At 44.2% G+C, this 15,245-nt stretch overlaps 2 protein-coding genes across 2 annotated transcripts in view; both read right to left on the bottom strand.

The window, feature by feature from the left end:
* Window positions 1-140: 140 nt before the first annotated feature.
* LOC133836410 (dynein axonemal heavy chain 5) overlaps window positions 141-15,245 on the bottom strand; it is a 31,859-nt gene continuing 16,754 nt past the window's right edge. Inside the window, 15 exon segments of the mRNA XM_062266888.1 lie at window positions 141-1,041; window positions 2,095-2,227; window positions 3,410-3,466; window positions 3,667-3,762; window positions 5,782-5,938; window positions 6,019-6,208; window positions 7,316-7,808; window positions 7,891-8,183; window positions 8,240-8,392; window positions 8,659-10,396; window positions 10,446-10,694; window positions 10,744-13,430; window positions 14,098-14,169; window positions 14,324-14,557; window positions 14,618-15,203. Coding sequence (XP_062122872.1) covers window positions 788-1,041; window positions 2,095-2,227; window positions 3,410-3,466; window positions 3,667-3,762; window positions 5,782-5,938; window positions 6,019-6,208; window positions 7,316-7,808; window positions 7,891-8,183; window positions 8,240-8,392; window positions 8,659-10,396; window positions 10,446-10,694; window positions 10,744-13,430; window positions 14,098-14,169; window positions 14,324-14,557; window positions 14,618-15,203 — 7,392 coding nt within the window. The 3' untranslated portion in view covers window positions 141-787.
* On the bottom strand, window positions 3,774-4,508 carry LOC133836409 (uncharacterized). The gene has a single exon (XM_062266887.1). The coding sequence runs from the start codon at window positions 4,383-4,385 to the stop codon at window positions 3,858-3,860; it is 528 nt and encodes a 175-aa protein (XP_062122871.1). The 5' UTR covers window positions 4,386-4,508; the 3' UTR covers window positions 3,774-3,857.

The raw sequence follows: 15,245 nt of genomic DNA, 5'->3' as shown, positions 1-15,245 counted from the left end.
GACATACTTACGTGTATTAACAAATGTGGGTAGATGATTATTCTATGCTCAAGGATCATATATAAATATGAAGTGTTTTCATAAATTGTAGCTTGGGGGGATTTATATATATATTTTCATTAAATTTCAATGTCCTAATTTTAGCTTCCGCTTTTCTGCTGTTACCAAAATAGCTTCCTATTTACTTTAATGCTCTCAAATATTCTTCCTTAAATCTTGTTGTGTTTAAATTTTTCTCTGGCCATAAAAAAGTCCTTAAATATTATTTATAGTCTCTTCTTTTTTATGTAAAAAGTCATCGGTTCGGCCCAACCTTAATTAAAACTCGGTTAAATACGTCTACGAATTCTAAATGAAACCTTTATTTCGTTTGACAAGTGCAGCACTTGAAGTGATGAAGAAGCTTGCGGGAGCGAAAACAAGAAACAAACAAGGCAAAGAAAAAAGAATAAGAAAAACACTTAACCGTAATTCTAAACATTGGCTAACAGCTAATTATGGTGTACGATGGATGTTCCCTTGTGCAGGGAAACGCCTCTTGAATAACTCGAGGGCATAATTAATAAACTTGTATCGCTGACGCATTACACGAGACTGTTAACAGACAGCTAAGCCGAAAATTGGAGTGGAGGGAGGGGCTGACATAAGGCTCCCAAAAAAAAACGATAATTATCACAGCACCATTACGGGAACGACGGAGCACGTACAAAAGTTGACAGGCTGGCAAACAATGGCTGGCCCACTGAGTGGGGCATCGTGGTGTCATTTCTTGTGGGTGGCTCGCCTCTTATTTGATGTCACAGAGCAGAGCGACGCCTCGCAGTGTCCAGTGCTTGGGATTGAAGTCGGTCTCAAAATCAATGGAGCCAACGTACTTGAGGTCGGTACGTTGCGGTTTACGATAAATTGGGCACTCATAGAGCTTGGGATCTTTGCCGGCGGTTGTGTTGATGGCATAGATATAAATGACTGGCATTTGTTCGTAGAGCACCTTCATCTTTGATTCAATCAGCTTGCCGCTGCGTCTGTCTAGCGAAGCACCTGCAATGAAAATGGCATGAAAGCGAAGCCACAAACGACAATTTAAAGCCTCGCAAAAGATTTCAACGACACTAATTGTTCCTTTGTTAATAAGTTGGTCCCTCGTAAAGTTTTCGGCAATGTCCGGGGAATTCATGTCACCGGCCCACGCATGTTTTTCGTCGGGCCGAAAATGTTTATTAGCGTACAGCTTAGGGGCAAAATGTCGTGTTTAATAGACAGTCACAAAGTCACCTCACATGAGAGCCCCCTTATAAGAGCTTACGATTTAAGATATTGTTTTACTGTCGACTTTTAGAAACTTGCTTGCGTACCACGTTGCGTATGTGCAATCTTGCCAATCGTCTAGTTGCAGTCCAATTTATGCAAATTTCCAATTAAGCATCGTAAGCAGTTCTCTTCAATGGAATATTCGATTTTTGTTGATTGCGTCACGTAACTGCAGTTATATAACACGATGATATCGAGCGACAAAATGAAAATGGACATGCTTGGCCATTGGCTATTGTATAATTGGCTTGCCCATTAAATTGGATATTCAGCAATTTATCCAGTCAATCAATATGGAATTTGCCACTTGAAAATATGCTCAGCAAGTTTAAACGACAAACCCAAAAAGTTCCGAGTGCCTTTAGTAAATATTTGGCGCTTGTCATGTTGTGGATCCTTCCTTCCATCGGCATCGGCTAATCAACAGTTGGCCACAACAAAGATCTGCATGACAAACACAAACAACTCAAATGCTGTCTCCGACATTTGTATGCTCACACTTTGGGGCGTTTAGTGGGGCGAAACCACACAAGCAAATCGAGAGCAATTTGTGGTGTGAACAAAAGAACACGACCCAGGACCGTGACTAGGACCTGCTATACAAAATTTGTGAACGTATTGCGTGTGAAGCGAATGCGGAAAAGTTATGAATAACTTTCACAAATACAAACAAGCTTTTTGCCAAGTCTCACAATTGAATTGCACCGCAAGCAGCTTGCTTAAACGCACTAAAAGGATGCCAAGTACCAGAATGCAGCAATGCAGGGACGAACACTTTCTTACCTTCGAGAAATAGTCCGTGCACGTAGACGCCCTCCGTTGGATACTCGGTAATGTCCTCCTTATTGTAGCGTGTTATTTGATTCTGTAGTACAACAGAGTCGAGGGCCCAGCCTTTGTGCGCTCGTGTTACCTCCTGCGTAAGTTCAAGCGGCGTATACGCAATGCAGTGCAGGTCGATAAGCACCATAAATTGGTTAAAGTATGGCCAAAGCAGTCAATTCGAATGGCAAGCAGCAAACGGCGAAGACATGCAAAAAAAGAGAAGGAAAATGCAAAGCACGAACGATGGAAAAAAACTCTTGAAGCATATTTAATATCAATACTCTCAGATGCAAGAGGGAAAATAGTTTATGCCCAATTACGAACTCATCTTTGAAACAACTGAATCCTTTGCACCATAAATAACTATGTAAATTCGTTGGAAACTCAGCTTAGTGGTGTGAAGAAAGATCTAAGGCAAAAGATTCGCTTTATTCTTCAGTATCGATGTATAGTCATGATTTTACTTTAATTAGGTTACCCTTATTATGAAAATACTTAATATATATTACATGAAAGGAAACCTTTTTTAATTTATAATCGATGACTGCTCTGATATGATTGTTAAATAATATAGCTCCTAAATACTTTTTTTTAAATTATAATCTAACCACTTTAATATAAGTTAAACGAGATACAATTTGAAAATGTGTATAAATATGTAGCCAAAACTCAAATTTTGGTGACTTCAAAAAAATATCCGAGGTCTAATGACAACCTATAAATATCTGAAAGATCTTAAAGTTTTCGAAGTTAAAAAAAAATGTAAATAATAATATTTTCTTCCATCAATTACTTACAATAATTGAAAACTATGGAAAACTTCTAATTCTGACTAATATCGAAACTATTCACCGTCATGTAATTATTTTAACCATTATTACAGGGTATGCAAAACCTGTCAAGTGACGCTGGCCTTAGTCCACGCTTCTCAAATGAAATGCTTATCAAATTCCCAGAGTAACTCGCGTGTTGCACGGAGGCGGTAATTGTTTAGGGGGAGTGGCACAGACAGCGGATGGGGACAGCTTTTTTTATCGACTCGGACTAGGCGAGCAGCAAAGAGAGTTTTCAACTCCTTGCGGATTTCCCTAACGTATTTCATATTATGAATAATGGTCTGTTGTTATTCAAGACCTTTTTTTTAAACGCGTTTAAACGTTGTCATAACAAACTGGCCAGCTAATCTGTCAGCTTTGTGTGGGAGGAAACAAATGAAAAATAATTCATTTCCTCGTCTTTCTCTCCTTGTGTTTTAATTTTTTAATATACTCACTTGCCGCATGGCGGTCAGAAAACCTTGTGGATTAAAGAAGCCCGTCATCCAGAAAACCTTGTTTTGTTGACAAATTCAACAAAGAGTTGCAAAGGCAGATTGAGAGATGCGGAGTAAATAAAAAGCAAATGTAGGTATTAAACAATTAGTGATTCTCCTTGCGAGTTTTCAAAGTTTTCGTCAAGCGTAAAGCAAATCCAGGAAATTCTGTGGAACTGTCTGGTTTGTTATCTGACTGTTCGTCTGGGTTGGTTTACCTTTGGTCGATCTGTGGATATCCAAGTACGAAATTGTGCATTACGCTCCAGCAACTCTGTGTACCAGAAGCCAAGCGTTGTCGACTCCCATGAAATCTGCAAGTGAATTTAATATTTAACTCAGATGCAAAAGGCATACATATATCTTTATTAGTAAGTAGGTAAAAATGCAGTGCGTTAAAAGAGTTATTTTAATTTTCAAAGCCCTTGCTAAACTTGATGTTCATATTGCGACAATAGCTTTCCATTGCCTTCAAGGCCCAAAGTTGTGAATCTTTCTTCGAACCCTTTGGTAAATCATCAAAATCAGGCGTCGGGTGATACATTTCGCTGGTCTTTTTGCCTTTGGTTATTGTGAATTCGCCCTCATGGAATAGTTTTCGCTTCATCTCAAATGATATCTCCTCAGATGAGCGTGGGGATTGGTAAATGGCATAATCCGAATGTCTCTGCGATAAGGTCGAGGTTGGATCCGTGTCCGAGACAATCGAACTGGCGACAGCACCTTGCAGACGCTCCACCAACATTTGGGTATTAAGCGGATCCGCCTTCTTTGGAAATGGAGTTGCAGTATTTGTTGTCTTCAGAAAACCATAATCACGAGTGGCCAAAGGCATTCGCGACGTTTGTTCCACATTTGCCTTATTGAAAGTGAAACTTTTGGGCACCGTCTTCGAAACTTTTGACTTTGATTTCCTTAATGAGCCGGTTGACGACATTTTCGTATCTACTGCAACTGTATTTTATTTTATCTACGCGTTCTACTCAGAGATTTATTTACATGTAAAATAATATTAGTTTGCTTATGTTGTTTCTCTGAGAGTGTAGATGTGTTACAATTCTCGTTGACATGGTTGCAAGCAATGACAAATATCTTGAAAAGCAGGGCTAACTATGTTATTATACTGAGTGCCGTTTGAAAGTGAACTACATGGCATTGTTATTTGCATCATACAAATAAATATATATATTAAATATTATATGTAAGCTAAGAAGTGATTTTGACTGATACAAGTTTATCAAGTAAGAAAGCTACGGTCGTTTTCAATTTAAGCGATATTGTCGTTAATATTAATTTACTGAATTTGATGAAGATTGCCATCCAAAACATTTAAAGCCCGCCTCAGCATCCTTATTTATGCAATATAAACTATTTTCTAATAGTTATATCTTGTATAGTCTCTGAGAGGGCTATATCATCTTGTTAAATGGGAGAAGGCTCCTTATACCCGTTACATACATTTGCTTTAATTCAAATTTAAGCAATTGGTTCTGGTTGATTAATCGCGTAAAAAATTTGCTAAACTTGTTACGTAAAAATAACAAACAATTAATTAATATCTCCTTGGCATCCCTCCTTATTTTAAAGCGTCCTTAATTTACACCAATTACTGACAGATTTTCTTTGATCAAAGTCGAGTTATGAGTTTGTTAAGAAATTGTTGGACTAACCCTAAAAGTCTCAAAGGAAAATGCAACCTCATTTATCTGCTGTTATTTTAGTTGCTGGTGTTAATTAAGGGAAGATGCGCCGAGGCGTTAAACGTTTACACGCATAAATATTAATGACTCGCCCCAAGGGGGAAAATGGCCTGCGAAATCAATCAAATTTTTATAAGCGGCAATTGAAAGCGGGCAGCTCGAACAAAATTCTCACCTGACCCACCCGAACAGTCGACACGTTGTGTGTTTTGTGGCTTCAGGAGCTCTGTTTGGTCTGCTGTTTTCTTTATTTATTTTCTTTTCGCTCGCCTTGGGTTCAGCTCAGTTCAGTTCCGTCTGGGTCTGGGCCTAAATTTGGGCCAAATTTGTTTGCGCGCCGATAAAAATCTCGTGAGACAATAAAAACACGCAGAGGCTGCGTCGAGGAAATCGCACATTGAGATTACTTAGGGCCACGTTTCGCTTGGCCACGAACTGTACATAAAATGAAACACCGACCAGCAGACCTGAGAGACCTGAGAGCTGAGAGACCATAAAATCTACAGGCGCCCCCGCATTCGCACTCTCATCCTCCCATGTTGGATGCTTAAAGCCAAAGGTTAATGCTAGTGCGTAAAATTAGTTGTTCATATAAAGCATGGAGAGGAGAGAGAGAAAGAGAGAGACACTTACTTTCATCCAGGTCTCAGGTATGCGGGCATCATACATAGCGTCCAATGACTCCTTAAGCGCCGGGCTCATCACAATGGTGCCATCGATGGCCAGCTTCAGATCACAGAGACACGTGTGAACGCGCTTGATGACGCGCTGCATCCGATCGATTTCCTGCCTGTGTTTTTGATAACGAATGAGCAGCTCATTTATCATGTGTCCCCAGTCTCAGATTGTTGTCCACCACCTTCCACTCACCTGAGAAAGATGTTCATCGGCAGCAGGATGCCCATGCGTGTCAGATTCTCACGCACCTCGTAGGCATTGTACTGCACAGGCAGCTTGCGAAGCATATCGTCGGCCAGCTGATAGACGATGCTCTCTCTGGTCTCGCCACCTCCTCCGCCGCCCTCCTTGGGCTGCACACTCAGTATGGTATCAAGGATGCCTGCAACAATGCGAGCACATCAAATAAACACGTGAAGGACTCTCCATTCTATCGCCCTTTCACTTCGCTTGCCCTGCTATGCAAATGCGTTAATTGCCTCGTGTGGTTCGGTGATTGGTTTTTGCTTTCGGCGCCCAAAATTACACCAAGTCACAGCCACAACTGCCACAACTACAAATTTATACAATTTAATTATTGGCTTCACACGCTCACACATACACCAGCACAATCACACACACACTCACATACATTACATTAGCCGTCGGCAATCGCAAATTGAATATGCAATAAAGTATATTGGAGTCAAGTGCATACATAATTCAGGCTATTATCAAAATAAATATAAAAATAACTATTCAAAATCCGTATATTTTAAATCTAAAAATTTGAATATTATAAAAGCTAAGTTAAAGCCACTTATTTCATTTACTGACTCATTGCATTTAATTGGAATCACAGTCCATTTATATCAAATAAACTTAATAAAATGGCAATTAAATAAATACTACTTATGGCTTTCAATATGAAAACATAATTTGTATGCTTCACGAACCATAATTATGCTAATGAGCATGATTTAAATGATTGATTATTTGATTAAAGAGTATAACTAGTAAGCTATACGTAACCATCATTATAGTAACTTCCCATACATACTAAAAATGCTTCACCTAAATCACTAACACGGTTATTAAAGCTAGATGACTAAATCAAAATCAATAAGCTTAAGAATTCTTTTCATAATATTTGTAGGCAGACAACAGACGGAACAATTGAAACACCAATCCTATATAGTTTATGCAAATAACCAAATATGAATATTACATTCATGGTCAGATATCAATATTATTGATTTATTTTCTTTGCACATTTGTAAGAGAACGCAGTTGAGTAATACGAAATCGAAATCAAATGCACCTATTTAAATACGTAGGATACAGAGGTGAGTCCTCCGGAACAGTCATTGACCCGACCACAAGGCATTTGTACATGGCCAATGGCAACAATCGAAAACTGGATACACAGGAATAGGAGCACCTTTGACCCTCAACCCGGCGTTCGCAATCCACCATTTGCAACCCGTGGGCGTGCTTCACTTTCACTTACCTTTGGCCGAGTTAATCTGGTACGTGATGTCGGCATTGGAATGCAAGCCAAACACTTCAGGCGTGTCGTATGCCGGCAGGCTATTGATATAATCGATAAAGCCCTGCAGATTCTTGGTGCCGGGCACTTTGTATCCCTTGTAGAACTCAAACGAATTCGAGAGCAGTTGTTCGCAAAACCACACTGACGTAAATGTGGTCAGCAATCGTTTGTCGAAGTCATCGGTGACACGACCACCGTACTGCACCTCGCCTATCATATAGACGAGCGTCTGCCAAGAGACTCCCTTCTTGGGATCCATTTCATCCAGGTGATTCTGTATGAACTGCACACTTGCAGCAAAGTCCGCCTGATTGAATTCATAGGGTATATTCCAGCCGAGCGGACCAAACTTGCGACGCTCCTGAACGATGGTATGCAGGAATGCCACTGTATACAATAAAGATGGCCACTGCGTGGCGGAAGTGTAATCCAGAAAGTCCTGCGTGAAGGACTGTGTGTGTGTGTGGCCAGCCAGCAAGTGTGGGAATGAGTTATGGATTCTGTAATTTATTAAAACTGATGATATAACTGACCTGATAGCTGCGCTTGAGACTCGCTCGAATGCCCTGCGGCGGTTCGTTGGTGAACTTGATTGCCATTTGCAGCAGTCCAATCGGGAATTCCGAGTGTGGCTCTGTAGTCACCCACATGCGGAAGGTGTCATCGATGTGCTCTGTCTCCACCAACATGTCTATCACCTCCGAGCAGAAGGGCAGCGACAAATGCACGTTTTGCAGCAACACCCAACCACCAATAGCCATGGACTCCATGATCATCTTGCGAGCGTGATACTCCTGTCCCTGACCCATGGACACGGATTTTAGTACTGCAAAGATATATATTAGTATTGAGGAGTATATTAATTGCAGAGACAACACTTACTGATGCCCTTTTGCTTGGCCAGACCACCAATTTGTGTGGTGGGATCGGAGCCAATCGAGAGCAGGCAAACGAAGGGCGTGCGGGGTTCAGACTCTGCCCAGGTGGCCTCCAGATCTAAAATCTGCATCTCACTGTACTCTGGACCCAAGGATTCTGTGCATGAGATGTAGAAAAAATTAATGTTAGAGTCTGTTGACTATTAACTCTCTAGTACTACATATACAAGAAACCATATTCCCATCTTCTTAGCAGATAACTTATTAAATACAGAGACAAAACATAAAGTTTTCATGACTCAACGCTAGAGAAAATAATTTTATGTTTTCGTTCGATTTATCGTTCTATAAATGTAGAAATGGAGCGTTACATCGGTAGACGTACAATAAATTGAAGTGTAGCATATAAAAAATGATGCTTACCTTCAATGTACTTCTTCGCCTGGGAAATGGTGCGATCTGGGCACCAGGAACGTATAAGCAGTAGCTTGCGGAAGCTGTCCAGCACTGCATTATATCCACAAGGTATCTCCTCGTTTTCTGGCTTCTCGCACTCATACCAGCTGCGCCAGTCGCGTTCATTCAGCTCAATGATCTGAAGCACCGTGGAAAATGTCTCTAGTTTACTTATCTCCACCAGATTCAACCAAGTGATATCCAGAATCCAACGGAACGGTTTTGGTGCCACAGCGTTCAAATCCAAGGAAGCACCACCTTTAATAAATGTCAAGAATTCCTCGTGACTGATGTTGCCATTGTGATAATCAATCTTGATGGCCAGCATCAAGGTGAAAAGTTGCTTATGCCGCTCATAGAGACTGCGATTGGTAAACTTGTAAACCTCATAAGTAAGATAGCGTAGAATGATATTGATGCGCTCCTCGGTGATGCTGGACTTGGTGGACTTTGTGATTGAGTTGTTAAATATGACGAGGAACTGTTTAAGAGAATTCTGGTACATGGCATTCACATTGCTCATCTCGACAATTAAAAAGTAGAGGATCGATCCTCGCTTGGCCACTGCGCGGAATTCTTCGCGGGCCTTCATGATCTTGCGTTCGGTAACCTCAGATATTTTAAGTTTTTGATTAACTTCCTCGGCTGTGGTTTTGGTGACACGCAGCACTTCGATGAGCGCCTCATCGTCCACCAGGGAGCCCTGCGATGAACTCAAGCGCAATAAGAGATTTGCCTCGAGCTCCTTCATGTTTCGCTGATTCTGCATCACCGTCTCGAAGAGTGCCACACGCTCCGCTTCCAAGTCGGACTTCTCCATGAGTATGACACGTCCCAGCAGTTGATCCTCCAGACCACGCATTGTCACTGTAAAGTCGATGATTGAGGTCTTGGCACTGACCTCGGGGCTGAAGGCTGGATTGGGCAGCTTTGTGGTGATGTATAGCATAAATCCCGGCATCACATCGCACTCCTTATCGCCCACCAGTACCTTTTCAATGCTGCCTGACTTAATAAAGTTCTTCTCTAGCACATTGTCGATAACCGGATCGAGATCGATGCCCACATCCTCGATCAGCAGCGGCCTGCCCAAAGACAGCGAGTCCTCCAGATGTGTGCGGAAGTATTTGTGATTCAGCGAGGTGATCTGCAGCTCATTGCGATCCTCCTTGCACTTGATCCATATCTTGCCTTGCGTCTGTGGATCAACCAATAGCGGATAGCTGCTAGACTTCGTGGCTATCAAGGCATTCTGTACGGATAAATCATCATTGGGCAACCCTTGCAATGTCCACTCCGATACTGTGGACGAGTCCACTAGCATATTAATTATGTTGAGTCCAGTGGTGAAAGGAATCGCCTTCTGCTTAAGAATTCCCATCCATGTGCGTATGAGATTAGCACGGAACTCCTGATTGTAGGGACCGCAGTAGGAGAGGAAACCAGTGGCCAGCAGAACATCGCCCACTAGCTTGCCCAACTGTATCTTAAATTCCTTGCTCTGATTCGTCCAGCGATGCTTCTCGTCTGACAGGCCATTGATCAGAGCCGTGGCCGCTGTCATCTTGCGCAAGCAGACATTGGCCGCATCCATGAGGCGTTGTTTCTCGCCCACCGCCTTGTCGTATTGATCCTTGACAGCCTGCAGAGCCTCCTCGCGCTCACGCAGCTGCTCCTCGGCACCAGCCAGATCGTCCATGGCGAGCTGTGATAATAAAAATGAAATATTTACCCACCCAACATGTTGAACTTACCTTGAGACGCGCCTCCTGCAACGTGAGGTTCGCCTTAAGAGGCAGCACCTCCTTGTTGACGCTGTGGAAGAAGGACATGGCCTTGGTCCAGGAGAGTAGACCGGCAACATCTCCGCACACACGACGCGCCATGTCCATGTTATAGTCTTCCATGCGGAAGTAGGGTTGCAGCAGATCGATCATCTCATCGTTGATTGTGTCCTTGGGATAGTTTTGCAGTTGCAGCAGGAACGTGGCACTAGCCATCATCTAAGGATGGCAGAGGATTAGTTATAATTAGAGAGAAGTGCATACGCACCTTGAGGGATTCCTGCCAAGAGGGCTTCGGACACGGCGTGCCCGAGTCAGGAATGCAGGGATGCAGCTTGCGCTTAAACAGGATTAGCACGCAATCCATGATGCGCATGATAAGATGCGGTGGTCTGCCTAACTTACGCACTGTGGCAATGTGCGCCGGCTTGATGGTGTTCAGGGCATTCTCAGCCTCCTCGAGAGCGGGCTTGGCCGCCTCCAGCTTCTCCTCAGCCAGCGCTTTTTCGTTGGCAATGCAGGCGACGAGAGCTTCGGCCTTGTCCTTGACGATGAGCACCTGATTCTTGACAATCTCCGCTTGCATAGCACGCTCGGTAACCTCAACTAGCACAGATTCAGCGTTCTTGGAGGCTTCGACAAGCTCTTCCTCCATGACGACTAGGTCTTTCTTAAGGATCTCAACCGAGGCGGAAGCCTCTTTCAGTTTCTCCAAACCCGTATCCATCTTCTCCACACCATCGCGCAGCTCTTGCTGCTTCAGCTGGTAAATGTTCTTGTAGCCGGCTATGAAGTTCAGATAAGACTTGGGTGTCACGTGAGTGGCGCGACGGAATCGCTGGAAATATTCCTGCGATGTTTCGGCGACAATATCCTGAATGGAGCCGAGCGCATTAACCAGCTCTTCTTTGACAGCCGGTGTACACTCAATCTCGAAGTGGCTGAGAAAGTGTCTGGCAACCGAGACCAATGCGTCCTTGGGCCACGGATGCAGCCAATCGATGGTGCAGCCGGAGACCAAGGCGGGAAAGCGTTGCACCCGCGACCGGAACGTCTCACCCACGGGCGAGAAACAGAATGCCACATGCAAATTGGTGCAGGTGCGTGCCAAAAAGAATTCCATCACACTCTCCGGGGTCGCTGTTTTGCGTTGATTCTCGCGTTTCATGACCGGCGTCAACTCCTGCACGATTTCGGCCTGCTCATCGCGCGAGAATAGATTTGATATGACGCCGCTCGAGAGTATATTGTTGAGATACTCGAGGAAACCTTCCTCTTTGATATCCATGTCAGTGAAGAGAAAGGTCGTGCCCTTGCCCTGAACGCCGCAGGTGCGATAGAGCAGCTTTAGGTCCTCTAGAAAATTGGCCACATTGTACGAACGCGTCAACGCAATTTGGAATGTCTTGTAGCCGGCAATGAATGATGCCAATTTCGTCAGCGACTGTTTTCCAGAACCGCCGACCCCGACCAGCATGACGTTGCCTCTCGGATGCCGAATGATGCGGGAGATCTTCACCAAATGCAGCATTGCATCGGGGAAGAACACCAAATCCATTCCGGAGCCTCGCACCATCTCATTGAATTGGGCGAGAAACATAACGAGACGCTCGCGTAGCGCTTCATACGAGTTATGAGAGTTCACCGGTTCGTAGACTTTGGGCAATTCCATGTCAGTGTCCTCACCCTCCTCGCCAGTCGGCTCGGGGGCGTCCCGCATGAAGTCAACAAACACCGGATTCGGTATGATCATTTGGGAATGGGACTCGCCCAGCTCCTCGCGCACTAGCGCGGCCAACTCTGAGCCGAACCACTCCTTGTCCTGGAACGTGGTGAAACGATCGGCAAAGACGCGCGTGCACTCATGCTTCCACAGTGACATGAGCACACTTTCCGCGGTGATCACTGTGGATAAGGTGCCAACCATGCCCTGCCAGATACGCGACAAATCGCGCAGACTGAATACGTAGTGGAATTTGGCCGGCGTAGGCAATAGTTTTTCTCGTGTGCGCTGCCATAGGTGACGTGTCACTAATATCAATTTCTTGACCAGATTGCGAACCTCGGGCACAAAGCCACGCTTGGCATTGTAGTGACCCTCACCGATAACGCGGAAGATCTTATCAATGGAGTCGTTGTCGGGTATGTTGCAGTTGAACACACAAAACTGTCGTTTCAACCGCGAAGGTATATCGTTGCGTCCGCCACCGGGCAGTCCCATCGCTGCCACATATTGCACATCGACAATGGTGGTGAAATCGCCGGGCTTTTCCAGACTGTAGAAGCCCTTCATGTCCATGGACTGGCGCACAATCTCGTTGGTTATTTGATCGCCCCACTCATTGATCTCCGGCAAATTGATGTCGTCAATGAACACGATCAGTTTGCGGCCACCGGGTGGCCCGAATGTCACACCAACTCGCTTCTCCACATAGCTTTCGATTGTGCGCTGAAACTGATACGGACTGGTTGCCGATGAGAAGTTGAATGATCTTCCCATATACGTCTCAATGTTCATTTTCTTCATGAAGTTCTTCATAATGACCGTTTTGCCCGTGCCCTGTTCGCCAATGACCATCACGGCGCGCTCCTGATTGGCAATGGTGCCAATCAGATAGTCGATACGCACATTATCCACAATGGGCACCAGAATGCTTAAATAGTCCGGTGTGGAAAGCTCCGGATACATGTAGGGTGTAACGAGCGTCTTCCACGACTGCCACACGCCCGTTGGAGAAACGAAAAAGTCAAATATTGTATTCTCATGGGCACTACCCTTGGGGTAGTCCAATTGCGGAAACGATTCCTTAACATACTGATTCATTTTAACGCGATCACTAGTCGAGAGATACCCGCCCAGACCCCAGGCCAGCGCGAAAACATACAAGCGGTGCAAGTGCTCTGGGGTGCATGTATCCTCCTTCTCCTCCGGAGCGCTCTCCTCGGCCAAGTCCTCTGTGAAAAGGTGATGAACGCACATTTGCATTAAGGTAAAACATTAAACATGTGAAAGGCATTTGGTTTGCGTAACACATAGACACAAGACAAATTAGAAATAGAGCTGGATCAAATTGATTTCGGTACATAGAATTAATTTTTAATCGTATTAGACTATTAGTTTTAATTTCAAATTGAAACTTTATAGTTCATTAAAGTATAAAATTGATCAGACAATTTAACAAAATTACATTAATGTTGTCTACGCTTCGAAAACAACTTCAATTTTATTTCCAGCACTAATAAGGAATACGAGACGGATACGACATGGAAGTACAAATAGGAAAGCTATATTTATATACAAGAACGAGTAGCTAAGGTTGTTAGTAGGGAGACAATGACACAGGATCTACACAAGGACGACTACAACAATTACGTTAGACAAACACATAGAGCAAAGATGCCACGACTACAGACATCTTTACTTCACAATATAGTATATAGGATAGAAAGGGGTGCAAATTAGTAGGAGTCTAGGAGCTTAGGGATCTTTCAACTCCAGTTTTAGTCGCGCTGCCGAGACACACACAAGCAGAAGTTAGCTCTACGAGAACAGTTTTACGAATAGTTAGATATAGATAGATAGACGTTGTTATTATGTTTCGACTGGTTTTTTATACTTTACCGACAATCTGACTGCCAATCGATTGCCGTCGCGCTTCTTCGAGTTGCTTTTGATGCTCAAAACGCTTTGCTGCTGAAAATGATTGAATAATTTTTGTTTGTTTGTTGGTTGTTTTTTGGTATTTGCTTTGCTCTGACTTGGAAGCGAACCGCCAGCAGTTGGGAAATTACGTTGGATGGGGCACATCTTAACCACGTAGACCGCTGGTAAAGGCAAAATCACTTACCATCTTGGCTTTCCTTGCTGGACAGACTGACAGCCTGCTCGTCGTCCTTCTTCGAGGGAATGAGTCCCTCGAGTATGAACAGCATCTGCTGCACTATGTTGCACTGCAGCACCGGCATCTGCAGCTTTACCATCTGCACTCCCCAGTTGTAAACGTCGACGAAAGTCTGATCAAACAATTGCGAGAACGTCGATTTCTCGCCAGGTGCGCGATTCTTCAGCCAAGCCTGAACAACTGCACAGAGAATAAATGATTAATTTATACACATATCCTTAGGCCGGACTCAACGCTTACTGGGTCGCGAGTCCAGGCCGGAGGAGCTCATGTAAACCATGCCATTGCGTGACACCGTTGCCGGCGAGGCATTGTCAATGTTGTGCGGCTCGAAGATGATTTTCACAGTGGGCGCCATTGTCAGACGATCGCCGTTGGCCAGCGTCAGCGTTTTGTTATCATCCAGCACAGAGTTCAAGTTCTCTATCCAAATGCTGTCGACAGGTCCGTCTAGCACCAGCCAGACATGTTCGCCTGCCTTGAGCTTGAGTGTCTTACGCCACAGGGCGGAGAAGATGCCATCGGTCCAATCATTGGTGGCCACGTCGAGGCGACCAAACATCTGAGCCGCTGTTATGGCCTTTGGATTCATGCGCATCTCGCGATGACTGTCGCCCATCTGTGTCATGGCCTTCATGAGAGTGTGTATGCAGGTACTTTTGCCTGCTCCACTTGGGCCCAAAGTCATGATGCCGTGTCGCACATTCTGTGTCTCGTAGAGCTGTATTAGTTTGAGAACCCACGGAGGATGGTAGACCAGACTAGCCTCTTCTGTTTGCTGGAGTATCGCCGCCTCCAGCTCAGGGTAGTTGGTCTTTTCGAGAGTCTGTGCAGTGCAGATACTTTCAGTTAGTGTGTGCTTTTAAAG

Source organism: Drosophila sulfurigaster, chromosome 2R (genome assembly GCF_023558435.1).
Source record: "Drosophila sulfurigaster albostrigata strain 15112-1811.04 chromosome 2R, ASM2355843v2, whole genome shotgun sequence".
In the NCBI taxonomy this organism is placed as follows: Eukaryota; Metazoa; Arthropoda; class Insecta; order Diptera; family Drosophilidae; genus Drosophila; species Drosophila sulfurigaster.
This window is presented reverse-complemented; position numbering and strand designations above follow the sequence as displayed.

Coding starts and splice junctions, on each gene's coding strand:
- LOC133836409 (XM_062266887.1), bottom strand. CDS start 4,385: ATGTCGTCAACCGGCTCATTAAGGAAATCAAAGTCAAAAGTTTCGAAG.